This window comes from Rhododendron vialii, chromosome 5a, assembly GCF_030253575.1.
Source record: "Rhododendron vialii isolate Sample 1 chromosome 5a, ASM3025357v1".
Lineage (NCBI taxonomy): Eukaryota > Viridiplantae > Streptophyta > Magnoliopsida > Ericales > Ericaceae > Rhododendron > Rhododendron vialii.
Genome location: NC_080561.1, coordinates 19647072 through 19663554, shown reverse-complemented (window position 1 = coordinate 19663554; position 16483 = coordinate 19647072). Strand labels below are relative to the sequence as shown.

At 36.4% G+C, this 16483-nt stretch overlaps 2 protein-coding genes across 3 annotated transcripts; both read left to right on the top strand.

Annotated features, from left to right (window-relative positions):
• The first annotated feature begins 1342 nt into the window (after positions 1–1342).
• Positions 1343–4414, top strand: LOC131326317 (uncharacterized). 2 transcript variants are annotated; one of them, XM_058359057.1, is made up of 5 exons: positions 1343–1483; positions 1627–1899; positions 1982–2081; positions 2187–3592; positions 3804–4414. In XM_058359057.1, the coding sequence occupies exons 4-5, from the start codon at positions 3305–3307 to the stop codon at positions 4050–4052; spliced, it is 537 nt and encodes a 178-aa protein (XP_058215040.1). In that variant the 5' UTR covers positions 1343–1483; positions 1627–1899; positions 1982–2081; positions 2187–3304; the 3' UTR covers positions 4053–4414. The 2 variants fall into 2 exon arrangements, with proteins under 2 accessions (XP_058215040.1, XP_058215042.1); XM_058359059.1 differs by lacking the exons at positions 1627–1899; positions 1982–2081 and having other exon boundaries at positions 3294–3592.
• Positions 4128–15805, top strand: LOC131327673 (uncharacterized). Its single transcript, XM_058360818.1, has 5 exons — positions 4128–4290; positions 13235–13890; positions 14267–14356; positions 14503–14610; positions 14688–15805. The coding sequence occupies exons 1-3, from the start codon at positions 4128–4130 to the stop codon at positions 14342–14344; spliced, it is 897 nt and encodes a 298-aa protein (XP_058216801.1). The 3' UTR covers positions 14345–14356; positions 14503–14610; positions 14688–15805.
• The last annotated feature ends 678 nt before the right edge of the window (positions 15806–16483 follow it).

The following is a 16483-nucleotide window of genomic DNA, read 5'->3' as shown; positions in this document are numbered from 1 at the left end:
TCTTTTGCCCTTGTTTGCTAAGTATATAATTCTTTTTAACCGTTCACTAAAAATGATAGAACTACATGTTTTTTCAGCTAAGATTCCAGCTTGATGAAGAATTGCTGAGAGAAAGTGTTTTGCAGAAAATGGATGAACTTTGAAGAGCCTCAAAGTCTAGATTAGTCAAAAAAGAAGAAGTAAGAGACCCTTCAAATGAGGGAAAAAGGCTAAAGCTGCATGTAGCCTAATACCATCAAGTCACGGTGCAACTGTGGCTATTGATCCTGTTGTAGAACTTTTTGACTTGCAAGTCTGGTTAGATGTCTCCTTAAATAAGCTTTTCCTTGCGGTGATGGAAGAGGTGTCTAACACAATGGCTGAAATGCAGTTCATTAAGCTTCTGTTAGCCAAATCTCCAAAGCTGCAAGCATGAGAATCAAGCTGAAGTCAATGGACATTGCTGAAGAATTGAGGATTCTGAAAAAGTTGATAGGATATCGACGTTCATCAGTTCGTGGAGTAATCACTTCCCCAAAATAAAGGTATATGAACATCAAGTTCATCAGCTTACTTACCTCCTGGAGTTACTTTTGTTTTGGCTGTCTTTTATGGACTCTCATTTTTAGCTGGATGTTCCTTTGTCTTGGTGTTCTAGTGTTCAATTCATATTGATATTTGGTTGGCTATTTGTAATTTCAATTCATATTGATGTTGTCTTCCGCTCTATGTAGGTTTGTGGCTTGAAAGAGAAATTGATGGTTCATGACTTTTTGTTGGAGATGTAGATACGATCTTGCCAGTGCTTGTTGGAACTTCAAAGCTTGCCATTCCTATGATACTTGTTCTCGTACTGATATTCTTGTATATAAGTTTAGCATAGTACTTGATGCTAGATCAACTTTTGTTATTTTGGAGATGTAATGCTTTGAACATATTGCTAAGGAATGAATAATAAATTGTGTCCTTCAGTTTCTATGAGTAAATTTGTATGAGCTTGCTATGAAATGCCATTCAAATTTTTGAGTGTTAACTATGGAATTAATGCTATTAATTTGAGTTTAGAAAGCTACAAAATAAACTTCAAGATATACTTGATTCATAAAAGGCAACCATAGCGTTCCAAACATGCTATTGAAGGCAAATTAAATACAGCAGGCTTAAAACGCTATGAAAGGTAGCTTAAAGACAGCATGCCAAAAATGCTATGAAAGGTCTCATATAGATAGCGGTCCAAGAATGCTATTGAAAGCATAGACTTTTAATTGCATCGGCTAATAAGGCGTTCTTCGGAGCGCTATGTATATCATACTATAGCGTTTTTGGCATGCTATGAAAGGCCTTATTTGTTGTAGTGTGAGGAGAAAATTAGATTGACACTCTGCCATCTTGAGAAGATTTTCCCTCCTTTTTTTGATATTATGGTGCATTTACCCATTCACTTGGCAGAAGAGGCAAGAATCGTTGGACCAATACATTATCGATGGATGTACCCTATTGAGAGGTAGCTTAATGGTTGATTCTTGGTCTAAATTATTAATAACTAATGATTTTATGACTTAGGCACTTAGCACAAATTTTCCATGTTCTTTATTCACTTAGCTTTTGTTTTGTTTTTTTGTTCTGTGTTTTTTTCTTTGGTCATAGGTATTTGCTGACACTGAAGAAGTATGTGCGGAATAAAAGCCACCCAGAGGGATCCATTGCGGAAGGTTATTTGACAGAACAATTCACGACCTTTTGCACATGATACTTGCATGATGTGGAGACAAAATTAAGTCGGCCAATATGTAATTATGAGGGTGAACATGGAGGTCGTGCCTTAGGAAATGGGAAGTTGTTCCTTCTTGATAATATTGCATGGGCACAGATGCATAGATATGTACTTGCCAATTCAAATTCAGTCGCCCCATTTAGGGAGTGAGTGTCCTAAATCCTTTACTAATATTGTAGTAAAACAGGTAACATATGTAATGTGCTAAACTGGTTTTTATCCCTACAGGAAACACATTCAGGTTCTAAAATCTGATAGGCAATGATTAAGTGAGCGTGATCTTATGAGAAAACATAATGAACAATTTCCAGAATGGTTTAGAGACCATGTAAGTCAGATATACGCGTGTAGTAGTATGTGGATAGATTTTTAGTTTTCTTGCCAATTATAATTGGGATTGATATGTACTTTCTTAACACCAGTAAAACTATAGGTTCAACATTTGGAACGAACAGAAAATGTCAGCATATCCAATGAAGTGAAAGTCTTATCTCTCGGACCAGACAAATGGGCAAGAAGATATAATGGGTGTATTGTAAATGGTTTAGATTTCACACTAAGCAGCATGAGGAGAGAAGGAAAACTCAACACAGTGGAGTATCATTGACTGCAACTACCCAAAGTTATGCAAGTTCGAGAGACAACTGCCAAATTACTGGAGATGTTATTTTCTACGGAAAGTTGACAGATATCATTGAGTTACGTTATTCCAATGATTATAAACTTGTCTTATTCAAATGTGATTGAGTTGATAACAATTTTGGGAAAAAGGAATATGAGTTTAAGTTCACGCTCGTAAATTTCAAGCACCTTTTGTACAAATAGAATCGAGCATCAAATGAACCATTCATCCTTGCATCCCAGGCAGAACAAGTTTGGTATGTACAAGATCCTCTTGAGGAAGACTGACATGTAGTAGTCAAAATGACACCTCGAGATTTTTATGATATGCACGAGAAGGAAGCTGTGCAAGATGATATAACATATCCTGTAGCTGAGCCATACAATGATCAATGCTTAGAGACATATATGCGTGATGAGGATGTTCCTTGGGTTAGAGCGGATGTGGATGGAACAACAATCGATGATGTTGGTGCTGATTGTGTTGATGTGGATGACAGTGATGAAGAAGATAATGAGTATTACGATGATAATAGTGATGATACTTATACGGATACTGATGATGTGTATGACGACGACCTTGATTAGTTGTTATTTGAGAAATTTCAATTCTTTTAGTTCTCTTAAGTTATTAGATTCAACTTCGTTCAGTTTCACTTACTAAAATTAGTGAAATCACCTTTCATTTGGTCAAGTCTTGTTTGCAACATGTTGCAACTTGATTTTGTTATCTTTGTCTATCCTACTTTAAGTTTTATGGAGCCTCTTTTTATCATTTATGGATGTTCTAGAAATTCATTTTCCATGTAGTCAACCCTTGACATTTTCTTACTACAAGGCACTTGCCACTGCACTATGCCTGAAGTGACCTATTGTCACATTTCATTTCATCTCTTGATTTTTTTTCTGTCATGTGTAGAGGTGTGAAAGATGCCCAAAGATGGTAAAATATATGTGAAGCCTCAGTCCTTGGCCCAAAAGAATATGACAGGATATGACAAGGTAAAACAAGAAACAATGGAAAGAAACAATAAGGTTATGAATGCCTTGGGGTTAAAGAGCATCCCATATCTGTTTTGTTTGAGCCAACCTACCAAAGAGGGCAAGAGCAATGTGGATGGTGATGAGTCTGATGAGGACTTTCATCCACCCGAGAATGTAGAAGGGCTGCATTTTTCCAGTGATGATGACGAGGTTCATGGATCTCAAAAGAAAAAGGTGATACATGTCTATAGAATTTAAACAAAGTATCACTTGTCATTTTTTTGGCATGTCATTACATTTATTATGTCAAGTTACTTTAAGTTATTCATATATAGGAAAATATAACCATTGTAATCTATAATCTTACAGTATCTCGAGTTTTGGGTTGCTTTCAAGTGTTGCATATTTTAATACATTCTCATCTTTTTTTTTCAATTGTAAATAGAAACAGAGGACTGTGACAAAGAAGCAATCTCATTGGCTAGTTGGGGCCATGGCTGAAACTTTGCAGCCCATATCTACCACTAGTCAATTGCAACCATCACCAAACATTGTTCAAACGCAAGCAACAGCAGCTACGCCTCCACCAATTGTGACAAAAAAGTTTCCTCGCAACCGCGCTGGAGCCATGACTGCAACTTTACAACCATCACCTAGTCAATTGCCGCCATCACCATTGATTGATCAAATGTAGCCACCAACAGTCAACAATCAACCATAGCCTCCACCAACTGTGCGAAAGAAGCAATCTCGTTGGCCAGTTGGAGCCATGGCTGAAACTTTACAACCTGTACCTACCACTAGTCAATTGCAGCCATCACCAAACATTGTTCAAGTGCAACCAACAATAGCTACGACTCCACCAATTGTGACAAAAAAGTTAACTCGCAGCCGCGTTGGAGCCATGGCTGCAACTCTACAACCATCACCAAGTCAATTGCTGCAATCACCGTTCATTGATCAAATGCAGCCATCAACAGCCACCAATCAACCACAGCCTCCACCAATTGTGACACAAAAGGTTCCTCGCCGACCTGCTGGAGCCATGGCTAGAACTTCATATGTAACGACCCGGATTTCGACCCAATTTTTTTTTAATACAAATTTATATCGTTAAATTCCTAATTCAATAACTAATTAGATTGAATAATTAAAATATATTATTATGTGTACAATTGATATTATTTGCACTATTGTATAAGATATATATTTAAACTTTAGATATACAGGGAATCAGGGATTCATATTCATCTCTTATCTTTCCTATCTAAACCCTAACTAGAACTCTATTCAAACTAACTCTCCACTTCTCTCTCTCATATCCTATACATACACGCGTCCACATACATTCTCACCCTATACATACACGAGTCCACATACATTCTCACCCCATACATACACGCGTCCACATAAATTAGAATTCAAGAAAATCCCACCAAATGTGGCACTTGTCCCCTATCCCTTTTATCATTATTAGTATTCTTCTCCTTCAATCTCCTTCCCCATTCCACCACTTCCACACTTATCCTCTCACCTTCCAACTACCTTATTCTCTCTCATTATACATACCCACATAAAATTCAAAAAAAATTGAACACCACTATATTATTTCACTCCAATTCTATTGTTCAGTCTAGAATAGAGAGAGAGAGAGAGAGAGAGAGAGAGAGAGAGAGAGAGAGAGAGAGAGAGAGAGAGAGAGAGAAATGGATTTCTACATAAAATCCCTCCGTACATCTTATTCAGGTTCCCAATCAATCACTACATCACCAAGCATCCACAAACCACCTTCCAATCATTTGGAGTCAGCCCCAAGTCCTCTGCTGCTGCTGCCGCCGTCTTTTTCATTTTACCGAAATCGTCCGCAAACTAGTACCCACTTTTTCGGCCGGATTTAAGGTAGATTAATCTCTATCCTACTCTCTCCTAAGTATATTAAGTCCTAGTATTGTGTAATGATGAGATATAATGTTAAAAATGGAGCCCATCCATCAAAACCCATTAAACTAAATTATACTCTGTTTCTCGGCAAAATGAATGTAAGTACTGGATGAAAACAGTTTGCATGTGGAGTGTTTTATTACAGATTGGTCCTTGTATCATAATAAAACAAATCGATCCATGCATCAAAATCCTTAAAACTACAACCTGCTCTTTTTTTTTCTTTTTCCGAAAACTAAAACAGTGACCTCGTGCTTGATTTTAAATCATTGGGCATTAACTACACTAAGGTTCCTCTTGTATAAATAGCTTATGGTTTTAACCTATAACAATATTTTTTTTATTAGTTTATAATTAATACTGTGAGATTTTAGGTGTATAAAAATATTGAATGTACTTATTAAACCCCACTACTACTATTTAAATATATGTTGATATTATAATTAATAAACTAAGAAAATAATTTCAAGAAGGCAGTAACTAGTACGTAGACATCGAAACTTATAATTATGTTAATTTCATATGATAGTAAAGGTACTCTCAAGTCCTTATTAAATTACAGTGCACTTAAATCTGCTAAAATTTAATTTAATAGAAGCCTAACAGTAGTAAGTTACTAAAATTGCTCTAGGCTTACGAAATAATTAATTAAACCCTCAGCTGAATAAAAATTCTGATCAACATAATTGTTCGATAAAAATCTTAAGCAATCCAAAAGGCATCGGCCCAATCCAAACCCTTTGTGTGTTCAATTATTCATACATATCAATTGTTATATTTGTTATCTCTTTGAAATGTATAATGTTATGAATTGAGCTGTTGTTGATTTTATCATGTTGTACATGCTAGAATGGACCTAGATTCACTGGGTGGTTACGAGTAGTGACTCACGTAGACGATGTTAAGTAAACGGAAATTGGTAAAGTATTGAAAGTGTGATTGTGTGGATTGCGATTTGAGCCATGGTGATGGCAAGGGTAACCAATGGGGCCCTGTGTTGAAATTGGTTACCTGTGGGGCCTGGTGTTGTGACACTAACGTATGATACGTCATGGGAAGTTTCTGTAACGGCTCTGATTTTCGATAAATAAAAATTTCGTTCAATATTTGAATTTTATTACTTGGATTTCTTTTAAATCTCTTTTAATTTCCAATAATCCGTCATAATTAGATTTTAGTCCTTTAAAAGTATATTTCTTAGCTAGAGGCCCTACTTGGCAAGTCTAGTTAGCTTCTAGCCGACTTGTTGGAGAAACCGAACTCCCAATCCACCTAGTTACAATTTCCTAATCCTAGATGGACATTTTTGACCATCTTTGAGCCTTGTGAACCTTTCCTGCCCTAGACTGGAAAATCATTATTTATTTTCTTTATTTATTTTAGTTTTCTTCTTTAACCATTGGACAATAAAAGTTAAGAAAACTTTTATCCATTGGATAATAGAAACCCTAAATTTTATATTTAGGGTATTCATTGCTAGATTTGATTAAGTACTAATATATAGTAAAAAAATAGATTTCTATGCATGCTTAAAGGACATTTTTGTTATTTTAATATGAAAAATCTCCTTATTTCTTTTGTCCATTGGTCAATAATTACTAGGGGATTTATTATCCATTGGGTAATAGGGTTAATCTTTCAACTAGTACTAGGGTTTATTTAATAATTCATTTTCTAGATTTCCCATGTGATGTTATACCTATATTATATTATGTATGTACTTTTGGACTTAAAAACCCTAGATTTCCCTAGGTACACTAATATTATTTAATATTGGATTTTTGTACCAATTTGGATTAATTTAATAGGGAGTCTTGATCTACCTAGATTACATAGTACCTATGTGTATATATTTATATTTGGATGAATAAATAATTACTAGTACACATGTGCCTAAAAGAATTCTTTATTTAAAAATCTTGGCATTGGAAAATCTCCTTTGATCACTAGTACCATAAGTACATATTATTTTTATGCTTACTTGTACATAATAGTATATATATATATGTGTGTGTACTAATGCAAGAGAGAGAGATAGAGGAAGAGAGAGAGGAGGGCCGGGAGAGAGAGGGGAGAGAGAGAGAGAGAGAGGGCCGAGAGAGGGGAGAGAGGGAGAGAGTGTTGTGTGTGCATGTGTTGCTCACTCAACCTAGTCAAATTCTTTTGGTCAATTTCTCACTCAATCTTGGTACAATCCAATCTAGATTTTTCCTTACTCTTTCATTTATTAACTAGTTTTCTATGAACTAGGCAAGACTAGAAACCCTTTAGAATAACCTAAACTTGTCCTAACAAGGAAGAAGAAAAGAGATTGATTGTCCTCACCATGATCTTCTAACATCCTTTCAAATCTAAGATGATATATTTTCTTAAGTAAATTTATTTTCCAATGTCCTATTGTACTCTTTTGATCACCAAATCTTGTACAAACTATTTTTCTTTTACACAAAATCTTCCAAACCAATCCAAAGGACTAAACCTAGCCATGCAAGCCTAAGACTAGACTTTGATCTTCCAAGAAAGCTTGATTTCTTGAATAAAAAAATGAGATATGGAGAGAGAGAGAGGGGGCCGGCCTTGAGGGGGGAGAGGAAGAGCCTTGCCTATAAATAGCAAGCTCACTCCAAGATTTTGATGAATGCTTGTTTATGTGGAAAGTCCTACCGCGAAGTCCATGCATGAAAACGAGATATGGAAACCGAGGAAGTAGAAACATGACACCTAGGTGTGGTTAATAAAGAGTTGTGTTTTGAAAGGGTGAAATGTTTTGGAAACCGCAATGTGGCCGGACGTGGTAGCCCATTGTGTGGTGTGGATTTTGTGTGTGTTCCAATGGAAATCAGGAATAGCGGAACCATTGTGAGGTTGTGTGCGTTCCCATGGGAACCCGGACCGGCGGAACCATGGTGAGGTATGGCTTGGTTATCCGTGGAGAGGAGCCAATGCAAGTTCTGTGTGCCAATGGGAACCCGGTGCAGCGGAACCATTGTAAGGATACTCGGGAACCCGGAACGGCGAAACCGAGGTTGGGTGTGTTAAACAAATGATTTTTGGAAAATGTTGATTGGTATGTGAAAATGTTGACACGGTCTACGATGAGTCGTGTAGGAGAAACTCAGAAAATCACGGACACCAACGGTAGATGAATATCGAATGTGGATGTGTGATTGTTATACATTGTTATTTACTGTTTATAAGATTAAGGTTGGGGTAAGGATTTTCCTATTGACCGTTGTAGCTCACGGTGTTACCTTTTGGTGACCCTAACATATTATATTGGTGGTGATGCCGGTATAATGTGTCAGACATCATAGATGAACAGGGGGAACTGTATACGTTGGAGGCTTTTGGAGCCGAGGAGCTCGCTAGGATGGAAGAGCAGACGGAGCAGTAGTTAGGAACCCTAGCTTCCCCCCTTGTTGAATAAATGTACCCCTTTGTTGATGATGTAATAATGAGCCAGACTCTCTTTATTTATGTAATAAAATGCCTTATTAACGTACCCAAAATTTGGGGCGTTACAGATTCTCTTCGAGGAAGGGAATGGGTCCCATGAGATGGTTATAGTTAGTGAGACGCTAACGTATGATACGTCATGGGAAGTTTCCCTTCGAGGAAGAGAATGGGTCCCATGAGACGGTTATAGTTAGTGAGACGTTAATGTATGATACGCCATGGGAAGTTTCTCTTTGGGGAAGAGAATGGGTCCCATGAGACGGTTATAGTTAGTGTGGGGTAGTAGATGTCCGACCCTAATGTACGATACGTCGTGGGATGACTCGATCCTCCTGTTATGGTCTTAAGTGAGAACATGCTCAGTACATAACTTAGGTGCGCTCACCTAGGACCCTGGTGCAGGATAAGCAAGAGGAAGGGTGGACCCATGAGACGGTTGTAGTTAGTGGATGTGGGAGGAAAGGATCTCGTGGAGATGATCCTTAGATTTCAAGTAAAATGATGGATAGTAAAGAAAAAGACGATGTGCTATTATTATATACCTCTTGTGGATTATCAATTGTGATATTATTGTTATTTTTTTTAATGCTAATTGTAGAGTAAAGGGTTGGTAGGATTGGGATTATTTTACTGGGTGAATTATCACTCGCGGATACGTTTGTATCTTGGTAAATCAGTTGCTTCGGCGATCAATTTGCCAGAGGGTGCAGGGTTCAATGGTGGAGCTGTTTGACACAGGAGGAATACCAAGAACGGAGATCGAGTATGCTTGAGATCTGTATCAAGACTAGAGTTGCTCTGAAGATGTTTAAACAAAATGTTAGATTCTTTTTTTGTATTTTTTTAATGTATATTTTGTATAATGACAAATAGGGGCCTAGTAGTTTTTAAAATTTAGTGTATTTTAGGGTTAATGCTTCCGAAATTTCTTAGAAAATCGGGGTGTTACAGAATGGTATCAGAGCATAGGTTCAACTCTCGGCCTTGGGTAGATTGGGTAGATCACTTTCCGAGAGCGTAAACCTAAGTTACTAGTTTTGGTTATTACTTATTTTAAATCAAAGCTATAAGCAATATTTAGCCGTCGTTCAACTTAGACTTCGAGAGCATACTGTGAGAAAACATAGGTCTTACTTGCTTGACTTTTATGTGATACGTTAACTATTTTTTTTGTGAGGTTACTTATATAGTTAAAAATTAATATGATCCTATATATTTAATCAACTACTTGTACTATAAGTGAGAGAGTACGATGTCAAACAAACAAAAAAAAAACGGTTGGACCACTCGTTAAAATAGACCTTATTATGTTAGCCGCATTGGATTAGTTTTGCATAAAATCCACCAAGCGAATACAAGTTTTGTTACTTTATAATATTAAAAAATTTAACATTTCAGGAATTTTTCTAATAAAATGAGTGCAGTGTTGTCGTTTGACTCCATTGGTTTTAAGATCAAAATAATAATAATTTGGAAACTATAATTTCATGTTTGTTATCAAAATTAATTTTCATGAAAAGCTTTTATTTGACATACAGTTACTCATCATCCTTAATCTCTTTGAACAAATGTCTTTTTGGAATCTAAATATATCTTTCAGGGATTCTTAAAATGGATTCTTTTTCAAAGACTTATACAAAAAACATTTTGAAAATATCTTTTATCAACGTGAATGAGTTATAAAAACAATTTATTGTTTTAGTTTGAAATTCCTAAACACACAATTTCGAGGACGAAATTATTTTAAGGAGAATAGGTTGTAACGACCCGGATTTTCAACCCAATTTTTTTTTTAATACATATTGTTAAATTCCTAATTCAATAACTAATTAGATTGAATAATTAAAATATATTATTATGTGTACAATTGATATTATTTGCACTATTGTATAAGATATATATTTAAACTTTAGATATGCAAGGAATCAGGAATTCATATTCATCTCTTATCTTTCCTATCTAAACCCTAACTAGAACTCTATTCAAACTAACTCTCCACTTCTCTCTCTCTCATCCTATATATACACGCATCCATATACATTCTCACCCCATACATACACGTGTTCACATACATTAGAATTCAAGAAAATCCCACAAAATGTGGCACTTGTCCTATATCCCTCTTATCATTATCAGTATTTCTCTCCATCAATCTCCTTCCCTATTCCACCACTTCCACACTTATCCTCTTACCTTTTCACTACGCTATTCTCTCTCATTATACATACCCACATAAAATTCATAAAAAAATTGAACACCGGTATATTATTTCATTCCAAATTCTATTGTTGAGTCTAGAATAGAGAGAGAGACAAAAAAAAAAAAGGATTTCTACATAAAATCCCTCCGTACATCTTATTCAGGTTCCCAATCAGTCACTACATCACTAAGCATCCACAAACCACCTTCCAATCATTTCGAGTCAGGCCCAAGTCCCCTATTGCCGCCGCCGTCTTTTTCATTTTACCGAAATCGTCCGCAAATTAGTACCCGCTTTTTTGGCCGAACTTAAGGTAGATTAATCTCTATCCTACTCTCTCCTAAGTATATTAAGTCCTAGTATTGTGTAATGATGAGATATAATATTAAAAATGGAGCCCATCCATCAAAACCCATTAAACTAAATTATAATCTGTTTCTCGGCAAATTGAATGTGAGTACTGGATAAAAACAGTTTGCATGTGGAGTGTTTTATTACAGATTGGTCCTTGTATCATAATAAAACAAATCGATCCATGCATCAAAATCCTTAAAACTACAACCTGCTCTTTTTTTTTCTTTTTTCGAAAACTAAAACAATGATCTCGTGCTTGATTTTAAATCATTGGGCATTAACTACACTAAGGTACCTCTTGTATGAATAGCTTATGGTTTTAACCTATAACAATGTTTTTTTTATTAGTTTATAATTACTACTGTGAGATTTTAGGTGTATAAAAATATTGAATGTACTTATTAAACTCCATTACTGTTATTTAAATATATGTTGATATTATAATTAATAAACTAAGAAAATAATTTCAAGAAACCAGTAACTAGTACGTAGACATTGAAACTTATAAATATGTTAATTTCATATGATAGTAAAGGTACTCTCAAGTCCCTATTAAATTACAGTGCACTTAAATCTGCTAAAATTTAATTTAATAGAAGCCTACCAGTAGTAAGTTACTAAAATTGCTCTAGGCTTATGAAATAATTAATTAAACCATCAGGTGAATAAAAAGTCTGATGAACATAATTGTTCGATAAAAATCTTAAGCAATCCAAAAGGCATCGGCCCAACCCAAACCGTTTGTGTGTTCAATTATTCATACATATCAATTGTTATATTTGTTATCTCTTTGAAATGTATAATGTTATGAATTGAGCTGTTGTTGATTGTATCATGTTGTACATGCTAGAATGGACTTAGATTCACAGGGTGGTTACGAGTAGTGACTCACGTAGACGATGTTAAGTAAATGGAAATTGGTAAAGTATTGAAAGTGTGATTGTGTGGATTGCGATTTGAGCCATGGTGATGGCAAGGGTAACTAATGGGGCCCTGTGTTGAAATGGGTTACCTGTGGGGCCCGGTGTTGTGACACTAACGTATGATGCGTCATGGGAAGTTTCTCTTCGAGAAAGGGAATGGTTCCCATGAGACGGTTATAGTTAATGAGACGCTAACGTATGATACGTCATGGGAAGTTTCTCTTTGAGGAAGAAAATGGGTCCCATGAGACGGTTATAGTTAGTGAGACGTTAATGTATGATACGTCATGGGAAGTTTCTCTTTGGGGAAGAGAATGGGTCCCATGAGACGGTTATAGTTAGCATGGGGTAGTAGATGTCCGACCCTAATGTGCGATACGTCGTGGGATGACTCGATCTTCCTGTTATGGTCTTAAGTGAGAACATGCTTGGTACATAACTTAGGTTCGCTCACCTAGGACCCTGGTGCAGGATAAGCAAGAGGAAGAGTGGACCCATGAGACGGTTGTAGTTAGTGGATGTGGGAGGAAAGAATCTCGTGGAGATGATCCTTATATTTCATGTAAGATGATGGCTAGTAAAGAAAAAAACGATGTGCTATTATTCTATACTTCTCGTGTATTATCAATTGTGATATTATTGTTATTTTTTTTAATGCTAATTGTAGAGTAAATGGTTGGTGGGATTGGGATTTTTTTACTGGGTGAATTATCACTCACGGATCCGTTTGTATCCTGGTAAATCGGTTGCTTTGGCGATCAATTTGCCAGAAGGTGCAGGGTTCAATGGTGGAGCTGTTTGACACAGGAGGAATACCAAGAGCGGAGACCGAGTATGCTTGAGATCTGTATCAAGACTAGAATTGCTCTGAATATGTTTAAATAAAATGTTAGATTCTTTTTTTGTATTTTTTTAATGTACATTTTGTATAATGACAAATAGGGGCCTAGTAGTTTATAAAATTTAGTGTATTTTAGGGTTAATGCTTCTGAAATTTCTTAGAAAATCGGGGTGTTACATCACAACCATCACCTACCACTAGTCAAATTCCGCCATCACAATTCATTGATCAAACGCAGCCACCAAAAGCTGCTAATCAACCACATGCTCCACCAAGTGTGACAACAGAGCTTCCTCACAACCCTGTTGAAGCCATGGTTGCAACTCCACAACCATCACCTACAACTAGTCAAATACTGCCATCACAATTCATTGATCAAACGCAGTCACCAACAGCTACTAATCAACCACAAGGTCCACCAAGTTTGACGACCAAGCTTCCTCGGAACACCGCTGGAGCCATGGCTGCAACTCCACAACCATCGCCTATCGTTAGTCAAGTGCAGCCACCGCCAATCAGTGATCAAATGCAGACACCACCACCAGTTGTGTCGAGAAAACGGTCTCGTTGTTCGATTGAATCCGTGGCTGCATCTAGAGGAAGAGGCCCTTCTCGTCCCCATGAGGATTGGGGCATAGGAAAAAAGCTAGAAGTTGTGTTGGATAAGTATGATCTACCTATTAGCACCACAGTGGGTGTATTACAAAGCCAACTAGGCATTTTAGCTCGGAAGAGTAACTTGACACCATTAACATACATTGATTGGAGGGCTCCACAACTAAATCCATACAAGGAACGTATATGGGACGAGGTTAAGGTAAAAAGTATAGTACTGTACTGGTCTAGTTCATAGTTTTAGTTGTACTGATATGCTTTTTCTTTTGATATCTTATAACGTAGGCAAACACCAATGTGCCGGACGTTTACAAGCATAATTGTTTGATGTCTGTTGGGGAAAAATGGAAGGATTAGAAAGATTACCTTAAAAGAAATTACTACGACATATATGAAACTAATGCAGAGCACGTGGCAAATTGCCCTGATAGGGTGGATCCCAATCAATGGATGATTCTTGTTGCATTTTGGGGTGGTCAATTAGCAACTGTAATACAATATGTGAATGGTTTGAGCTTTCTTTTTTATTAAAACTGTTAGTGTATATGCATATCTAATATTGCTTTACCTTGAAAAAGGAACGTAGCACTAGAAACCTCGCAAATATGAGGTCACAAGAAATGGGGGACACAAGTGGGAGAAAGGCCCATTGTTGAGTAAGAAATGAGGTAATTGAATAAAGCATATATATATATATATATATATATATATATATGTATGTGTGTGTGTGTGTGTGTTACCAAAGTTCTGTAAATAGACCTTACATATTAGAATGTTGCACTAAAATTTTTAGTTTAATTTCATACTTATAAAGTTGGCAGCGGCAAAAGGAGGAGTGGAGCCAGACCGACTCGAGGTATTTTAGAAGACACACACAAAGAAGGATGGAAAACCAATTGATGAGGCATCGAAAATAGCCATAGTATGTGTATCACATAATTGAATTGACACAACTCATTCAAATTATTGTTAATGTATAACTCATTTCTTCTATTTTAGGCTCGTATTGATGAAAGGATATCTCAAGTTCCCGTGCCCTTGCAATCCCCTATTTATAGGGACGAGGTGTTCACAAATGTACAAGGACAAGATACACGTGGACGTGAATGTACGTTTGGCTTGAGTCCCTATCCAAATCAGGTGTGGGGGACGAGGTTTACCCGTTCATGGGAGTTGCGTGACCGGGATCAATTGCGTGCAAAGGTGCAAAAAGAAGTTCTAGCTGAGGTAGATGACAAACTTTCTCACCTAGAGCGTAAGTGTGCTAGGTTCAAGGCGCATGCGAAAGATATTGGATACCCATTGTCTCCGTCTCCAAAAGATGATTCACCAATATCACCTTCACATAATGGACAAGTTACTCTAGTTTATTGCTTCAAATAATGTATATTTGATTTCTTATTCACCAATAGTGCCTTCACCCTAATTTTAAAGTGGCTCGCATTCCTGAAAATGCCAAATATTATGGGATGAAGGGAGTAATTAATTTCTATATCTTTAAACCATACGTATCACATGTTCAATTCCTTCTTAATGATTCTATTGCATGTGTTTATGTTCCATCAAAATGGTTTTGGGCAGTCATGCAATGAGGAACATGTTCTTGATGCCAACTGTCCTCAACAACAAAATGGTAATGATAGGAGTCGACCCCTCAGGGCTTGGACTGATGACGAGGTGAGAGAATGTTTATCGTGGCTATTTTTTTGTGAAGAAGTGGTATAAGTAGCAAATTAATTAATCTGGATGCCTCAGATCTATCTTTCCAATAGTTTCTTATCTAGAATAAGTTTGGAGAAAATAATTTTGGTAAACTTGTGCTTGTTCTTTGGATGGATTCCTTATGTGTGAGCTAGTGAATGTTGAGAACATTAGAGAAGTAGACATTTCCAGTTCTTTTGAGCTTGAATAAGTAAAACTTCTAGATTAGTGCCATACGCCGAGTTTGCCTAAATAACTAGACATTTCTAGCTCCAAATAGAAAATCGCTTACATGACATCATAGAGAATTGTTAGTAGTAAGTAGGGTTTTTGAAAATTTAGTTAGAATACAAAAATACCAATGGAGAAGGACAATATTTTATTGTCACTTGCTGATGCTACTTAATGTTTTGCTTGCTTGTTGCTTAGTACCTGTTGATGATTGATTCTGGGAGTTATCCTTTGCCTCCAAATTTAAGGCTCAAATTTTAGGCTCTACTAGCTGCTTTGTGTGTGTGTGTTTATGTACTGGTACATGCATAGCTGTATATGTAACCATATCTTAGTTGCTAGTTTTGCGCCAATATTGGTGTTTCACTGCTGAATATTTTGTGATCAAAAGCTGCACGCAACTAAAATTGGAACTCTTAGATATATTATGATTCACATGTTGTCTACATTCCCTGACTTCATACTTTTTCCTTATTGTTGCATTTGCAGCTTATGTACGAGATGTAGTTGGGCTAAGTGGAAAAACATTCCAACTTTACAGTTGAGATGGGAATTATTCGCGAAGCACATTGGGACTTGCACATGTTTTGGCAACTTAAGTTGTAGATGAGCTACATGAAAAATTAATGTTGCAGCTTCACAGTTGACATCTTTATTTTGGGAGTTTGTTTTGGAGATGCACAAATAGTGGGGCTAGCTTGTATATATTTTGACAACTTTAGTTGCAAATGTTTGGACTTGGTTAATGTGTGGAAACTCAATTAAACAATATTGTAATATTAACTTCAATATTTATGTTACTATATATAGTTGACAGCTTTGACATTTTTGTGGTATGTGGTACGTGAATTGATTTAATTATA